The following is a 7,991-nucleotide window of genomic DNA, read 5'->3' as shown; positions in this document are numbered from 1 at the left end:
AATTTGGAATGCAGAAATAATAAACCGGCCGTTTAATCATCAAAGACAGAATCGTTCCAGTGAAGTCATTGTAGAGCTCCTGCGTTCAACATGTACAAGAACTTCGAATATCTAGATATTATTATCAGCTATAGTATAGTACGGGGTTATCTCCCTATACAGTTCATATTTAACCATTGTTTTAAAACTTTGTCGGTAAAATACTTGAGGTCAAGCACTCGTTCAGAACAAGTTTTGACGACGGTGATCGATCATGACTCGTTTTCACACAAAGCTGAAACGTTTCATCAGAGCACAGCAACATGTTAGGCTATCTGCACTCGAGATACTCTATTTTCTTCATCTAAAAGTAATATTCCTGTCTGGTCATCAAGATTCTCTCCTCTACATTCAATTTCTCTGCACTCATGCATCCTCTATATCTCCTCTCTATACCAACTACCACCATGAGAGACCCATATGTCATACACTATTTATTTTTTTACACCCACCACCCCACCCCCCCTCTCTCCTCCCTTCTCCCTCCCCAGGCATCCCTCGATAGCGGCGGGCGGCGGGGCGGCGCTAGCTCCTGGGCGGAGGCCGGCGCAACGGCCAAGGCGGGGCGGCGGAGTGGCCGTTGCGGGGCCAGCCACGAGCGGAGCGGCGGCGCGAGCCACGAGAGGAGCGGCGTCGCGGCCACGGCCACGGCGGGGTGGCGCAGCCAAGGCGGGTTGGGCCGCGCTCGGCCCACGACGGGGCGGAGTAGGGGCCGCGGCGCGACCACATCGCGGCGCGCACGGCTACGGCGGGGCGGGCCGCCGCGGGCTCTCCTCGGCTCCACCCCGCGCAGAGATCTCGGAGGCGGCCGGCCTCTCCCTTCCCGGCTGCGCCGGCCCCTGCTCGAGCGACCTCCACGCTCGGCGCGGCGGCGTACACGGGCAGTGGCGCGGCGTGCGGACGGCTGCGCTCGAGCTCGGGCCGTCGCGTCCATGGGACAGCGCGCGCGGGCGGCGGAGCAGGGGCCGGACGGCGGTGGCCGGATCCGCCTCCGCCCCCTCGCTCCCTCTCCAAGCTCGGGGCCGGACGCCTGGCGCGATTCGGCCTCGTCGGCACTGCTGACCGTGCCACGTTCCGCGCCAGCCGCATCGCCGACGGGGACCACTTGCCCATCCTCTCCGCGTACCCCATCTTCGAGTTCCTCACTAGCTAAGGGACCTCGGTCGGCGAGCACAAGCTGATTGTGGCAGAACCGCCTAAATTATCCCGGCTCAAGTGCGTAAACCATCACCATAAAGGCAACATTAGCTTAAACGCACTTCAAACGGAACAACTTTTTTTGGTCTGTCGGGTAACGTCCCGATACAACCACCGATTCACGGATCGAACAAGCATACCCCGCACGAAGGCGAATTCAGAGATATTACAACCACAATTTTACAACTCAGGCATAATAACGATTACATACCAGTTAAAAACATTATTACAAAGCCAACTTAAATAAAACAGTTATACAAGTTATGTTTATAAGTTCAGAGTCTAAACAGCGGAAGATGAAACACGATGACTACAACACGTCGCAAAAGTATACCAAGCTAGCCCAAGCATGGTATCACTCGTCATAGTCATTGCCGGCCGAAGACGTATCCCATTCTACAGACCAGCCAGGAGGCAACGAGCAAGGATAGGTCAAGCTAGCGATCTGATCCTCAAAACTCATACCTGAAAAAGGGTTTCAACAGCAAGGCTGAGTATTCTAATACTCAGCAAGACTTAACCGCCAACGGGTATAAGTAGCCCACCTTAGCTAGACTATGCAAGGCTTTGTGAGGCTCTGGTTTTCTTTTGCTGAAAAGCAATAAAGAGTATGTCTTTACTTTCAAGTTTTAGCTTTCAAGATTCTAGTCGATTAACCATTCTATGTAAGCAACTATTTTCTAATCACGGTAGAAATCTAAGCAAACATCAAGATTGATTAAAGTATTGTTGCTCTTCTTACTCTGTGTGGCAAAGAGATCAAGCAGTCTCATTTCATCGTGAGAGGCGGACGATTCTGAATCGAAATTCAACCTTGCAAGGATAACCTAGCACACACGTCTGGAACACCGTCGGGTCATTCCCAAACAACCGTTGACCTTTCTTTCCGGCTTGTGGATAGGGTCACTCTCCCCGACTACAGGGCTCCAAGGCCGAACCTTGTCCCTCGAAGTCGTAGTGTTGCGCAACATAAAATAAAACCTATCCCTACTGAGAGAGTGAAAGGTATATCCACTCCCCGGTCCAATCGGCTACTAGGCTTGCCGCGTACCATATTTACGGCATGTGACTAGTACTTTCAAAAACTTAACCAGCACTACTACACACCGCGACCTTAGCAAGTTCATCAACACAGACGGGGTATCACATAAGGTCATGATATCGAACACAACCCCATCCGTCGTCCTTATATTGATAGCAGAAAGTAAACAATCAATTCCTATAACGCTCGCGAGTGACAGGCAATCACTCGACTTTTACCGGTCCTATAAGCTTAGCAAGTAGTCGAACTCAGGTCTAGTGTTCAGTACATAGGTTTCTAGGATCATGCATCTAGGGTTTCAATTCAACTCCTATGAACTGTAAATGCACAAGTAAAATAATACAGTAAATGATATTAATTTGAAGTATAGGTTATGTCCGGGGCTTGCCTTCTCGATAATTGCTAACTATTTTAGCTCTAGGCTCTTCCGAACTTTGGTCCGGGGCTTCAGTTAGTTCCGCAGTGTTCACTTGAGCTGCGAGATCACCTCCGTCAGATTCCGGGATCAGCTCGTACGTCCCGTCCGATAAGGCAGTCGTGTCTATATGTAATGCAAGAACAACATTATAAACATACATGGGCAATCGTTTATAGAGTAGTTAAATACCAAATTTAACTACACAAGGCATCATGATCAACAGCACAAATGAAGTTGACTAACTTCATAAACAAGTGGGGTGATTCCCTATACGATTAAGTCATGGTTTGCAAATAAATCAACAACTCAGAGTACAAATATTAATAAATTCTACCAAAATTACACTAAACAGAACATGAACATACTAAGCTACCCTGTAAAAATCATGCCAAGACATGTAGCCATTTAATCACAACAAATCATTTATGTAGGCAACACCTAGCACAAACTTGAATTATACAGATCAAACTACAGCCAAACAGAGGCTCAAAATTTAACAGGAGATCTACACAGGTATGATTTATCTAATGTGAATTTTTCATGATTTTATCTACACGAAATTAATTCTGAGAAAATAAAAAAATAGACATCAGTTTAGCAAGATTCAATTTTAGCTCCTGTTATATTCATGAACTAAGGCTCAAACTTCCTGGACAAGCTAATATTCTCCAGATGAACACTCAGGAATATTTTCAGGATTTAACAAGAAAAGAAACTATTTATCATAAATAAAGTATACTAAACAAGGATTAAATCAAATAAATAGCTACAACAAAGAACTGATCATGAAATTTTTATATCAAAACTAGTGTAACATGATTCAACCACCACAAAAATTTCAGAGCAATACAAGCTTTCAAGCATCAGATAAGAAAAAGATTAAAGAACAAGTATTTATATACCTAATAACACAAATCAAAATCTACAGCAAAAACTTGTAACTAAAGCCTAACATATTATGGTTCTACTGCATAGATCTCTTCAAGAGGATTCCAAAACATCAAGATTTGCTATTTTACGAATTTTCCACGAATTGATATTGAATTTCAAAGATCACAGCAAACTATTACAAACAAGCCCCTATAACACTATTCCCCTGAGTCACTGACATCGCAGATAGCCCCCTGGGCTTTTTCAAATTCAAAACCGAGGTCCTCGGGTCGGGTCAGAGGGGGAGCGCGGGTTTGACCGGCGATTACCCGGCGAGGGGCTCGCTGGAGGCGATGGTGGAGGGGTGCGTGAGCCTCACGGGTGCAAGGCGCACCTCTGGGTGCTTGGAATCGAGGCTAGGGCGGTCGGAGGTGGGGTGTCGACGGCGAGCGGCGGCTTGCGGGCTCGGAGCACGGCGGCGGGGTAGCTCCGGTGAGGTTCGGGCGAGGGGAAGTGGCCTGGGAGCGGCGCTAGGACGAGGCGGTGCTAATGGTGGGGGCTGTAGGGGTGGAGCGGGCCTGGGGTGGCGGCTCCGCGGCGGGGTGGAGCTCGCCGGGGTTCAAGCAGGGCGGCGGCGGCGTTCTGCGGCGTGGGAGCGATGAGAAAGCAAAGGGACGCGCGCAATCGAGTTCTGGGACTCTTGTAGTGCGCGGGTGCTCGCTAGAAGAGAGCGGCGGGCTCTGCAGGGGGCGCTCCACGGCGGCGTCGCGGTGGCGGCCGTCGGGGTGGTTCTGGAAGCGGCGGGGCGCGTGGCAAGGGAAGAGGAGGGCTAGCGCGAGGCAACAGGAGGGGGAGGTGGTCGTCCGCGACGCGTGGGCGCCAGCGCACGGCGGAGTAATGGCCGGAATGGCCGGGAAGGCGTCGGCGGCGGCGCTGTCGGTGGCGTCGGCGGCGAGAAGCAGAGCAGGGATGTGGGAGATGGTCATAAGGGTCGATTTGTAATTACCAAAAATTCCAGGGACCTCTCTGTAAACAAGCAATAACTTTTAAACTAAAGCTCAAATGAAAAAGTGCCCAACATGAAAGTTGTTCAACTTTTCAAGATCTACAACTTTGATGTTGTGCAAAAATTTATTTGACCAAAGATCCAAGAGCTAAAATTAAAATCATTGAAGAGATTTTGAATTCTAGGAAATTTGTTTTTTTCAAAGCAAATTCACTTCAACACTAGACTCAAAAGCAAAAATGGCTGCCATGCATTAAATGCACTGAAATTTTGCAAAAACACCCTCCACTAAAGATATAAATACACAACCTATTCAACACAACTGCAGAAAGGACCTTGCGTAAAATCATAATTACACATATAACCTTTCATAATTACAAAAAGATCCTTTTTACTTAAATCAAGCACATAATGCATAGCAAACCTACACAATTACTGTGCAGACACCTAATTAAATTACTGTGTAAACACCCGGGGTGTTACAGCCTTCCCCCCTAAAAGGAATCTTGTCCCGAGATTACAGTAAGAAAAGGGTGCAAAGACTTGGTACCTGGATTGGTTCTGAGAAAGTCGGGAAAGTTTCTTTGGAGAAAATTTTCAGTTTCCCAAGTAGCTTCTTCTACAGTATGCTGATTCCACTGGATTTTGTACATTTTAACTTTCTCTCTTCTAGTACTTCTTTCTTTTGTGTCAAGAATCTTGATTGGATACTCCGTATAAGATAGATCGGATTCAATTTCGATATCCTGTGGTTCAAGGATTTCAGTAGGTACCCTGGTGCATTTCCGGAGTTGTGATACATGGAAGACATCATGAATGGCTGCCAACTGAGATGGAAGACGAAGTCGGTAGGCAACGGGTCCACAAGTTTCGATAATTTCAAATGGTCCGATGTATCGGGGTGCTAATTTCCCTTTTAAGCCAAAGCGTTGAACACCTTTAGTAGGAGATACTCGCAAATATACAAAGTCCCCTACCTTGAATTGTAAAGGATCTCTTTTTTTGTCTGCATAACTTTTCTGTCTTGATTGGGCTGCTTTAAGATTAACCTGGATAACTCTGACTTGCTCCTCTGCCTCCGAGACTAAATCTGGCCCAAAAATTTTGCGTTCCCCAGCTTGTGACCAATTCAAAGGAGTTCGACACCTTCGACCATATAATGCTTCAAATGGTGCCATTTGCAAGCTGGATTGATAACTGTTATTGTATGAAAACTCTGCCAGTGCTAGGCACTTAACCCAGTTCTTGCCATATTGAATAGTACATGCCCTCAACATGTCTTCAAGGATTTGATTGATTCGTTCAGTTGGGCCATCTGTTTGTGGATGATAAGCTGAACTACGAATCAATTTTGTTCCAAGGGATTCCTGCATTTGCTCCCAGAAATGTGCTATAAACTGAGGCCCACGATCAGAAATAATCGTCTTTGGAATTCCATGTAAACGAACAATCTGATCGAGATAAATCTCTGCGTACCTCTTGGCAGAATAAGTGGTGTGTACTGGAATAAAATGAGCGGTCTTGGTGAGTCTATCAACGATTACCCAAACAGAGTCATGCTTATGAGGAGTAGTGGGTAAACCAACGATAAAATCCATACTGATGTCCTCCCATTTCCAGGATGGAATAGATAAAGGTTGGAGAGTACCAGCTATTTTCAAGTGACTAGCTTTAACTCTTTGACAAACATCACATTCAGAAATATATCGGGCGATTTCTCTTTTCATTCGAGTCCACCAGAAATTTTGTTTGAGATCGTGGTACATCTTGGTACCACCGGGATGAATCGAAAACTTCGATAGATGTGCTTCATCAAGGATTTGCTTTCTAAGCTGATGATCCTTGGGTACAACTAGTCGAGATTCAAACCATAGAACTCCTCTATGATCCACTCGGAAACATTTATACTTTGCTTCTCCCTGGGATAACTTTTCCTTGATGATCTTGATACCCTCATCATGTAATTGTCCCATGATGATGCTATCATGAAGTGTAGGCTCAATCGATATATGGTTCAAACTTCCGTGAGGTACCATTTCTAGGTTTAACTTCATCATTTCTTGGCATAGAGTTTCATTGAATGGTTCTACAGATAGACAATGGCATTGTGACTTGCGGCTGAGTGCATCCGCCACCACATTAGCCTTTCCTGGATGATAGTGCACTTCTAGATCATAATCCTTTATCAACTCCAGCCAGCGTCTCTGTCTCATGTTGAGATCAGCTTGAGTGAAGATATATTTGAGGCTCTTATGGTCAGTGTAAATATTACAGTGAGTTCCCATAAGATGATGTCTCCAAATCTTAAGAGCGTGAATGACAGCTGCTAATTCCAGATCATGGGTTGGATAATTCTTTTCGTGATTCCGGAGAGCTCTTGATGCATAAGAAATAACCCGGTTGTCCTGCATAAGCACACAACCAAGTCCCGTACCCGAAGCATCACAATAGACATCAAAAGGTTTGGTACTGTCCGGTGTAGACAATACTGGAGCGGTAGTTAATCTTGCTTTGAGAGTTTGGAAAGCTTCTTCACACTTATCATTCCAAACAAACTTCACTCCCTTCTTCAATAACTCCGTCATAGGCTTGGCTATTATGGAGAAATCAGTAATGAACCGACGATAATATCCAGCTAAACCAAGAAAACTGCGAATTTGATGAACTGAATTAGGAGATTCCCAATCCATCACTTCTTGTACTTTAGTTGGATCAACAGATATACCATCACTGGAGATAGTGTGGCCTAAGAATTTCACAGTCCAACCAAAATTCACACTTGGAGAATTTGGCATAAAGATGATGATCTCGTAATCGTTGAAGAACGATGAGCAAATGTTCAGCATGATCTTCTTCATTCTTGGAGTAGATCAAAATATCGTCGATGAAAACCACGACGAATTTATCCAGCTCCGGCATGAAGACTGAATTCATCAAGTACATAAAATATGCTGGGGCGTTGGTAAGGCCAAAAGACATAACCAGATATTCATATAGTCCATATCTGGTAGAGAAAGCAGTCTTTGGAATATCACAAGGCTTGATCTTTATTTGATGGTAGCCAGAACGAAGATCAATCTTAGAGAAAACCTTAGCTCCAGCTAACTGATCAAATAGAATATCAATGCGGGGAAGAGGATACTTGTTTTTAATAGTGACCGCATTGAGTGGTCGATAATCAACATATAGCCTCAAGCTGTTGTCCTTCTTCTTCACGAACAAGGCTGGACATCCCCAGGGTGAAGAACTTGGACGTATAAAACCTTTGTCAAGAAGGTCTTGGAGTTGGACTTTCAATTCTGCTAATTCATTTGGAGGCATTCGGTACGACCTCTTAGAAATAGGGGCGGTACCAGGGTTGAAGTTCGATAACAAACTCGATGTCTCTATCAGGAGGCATCCCAGGTAAATCATCTGGA

General features: G+C 45.6%; 1 protein-coding gene across 1 annotated transcript; it reads right to left on the bottom strand.

The window, feature by feature from the left end:
* Positions 1 to 564: 564 nt before the first annotated feature.
* On the bottom strand, positions 565 to 1,170 carry LOC120669381. The gene has a single exon (XM_039949144.1). The coding sequence runs from the start codon at positions 1,168 to 1,170 to the stop codon at positions 565 to 567; it is 606 nt and encodes a 201-aa protein (XP_039805078.1).
* Between the last annotated feature and the right edge of the window lie 6,821 nt (positions 1,171 to 7,991).

This window comes from Panicum virgatum, chromosome 4N (assembly GCF_016808335.1).
Source record: "Panicum virgatum strain AP13 chromosome 4N, P.virgatum_v5, whole genome shotgun sequence".
Taxonomy (NCBI): Eukaryota; Viridiplantae; Streptophyta; class Magnoliopsida; order Poales; family Poaceae; genus Panicum; species Panicum virgatum.
Note: the sequence above shows the minus strand (reverse complement) of the source record. Positions and strands in the feature narration are given on the sequence as shown.

Bases quoted from the DNA above. Each gene is read 5' to 3' on its own strand.
- LOC120669381 (XM_039949144.1), bottom strand. From the start codon at position 1,170: ATGGGGTACGCGGAGAGGATGGGCAAGTGGTCCCCGTCGGCGATGCGG.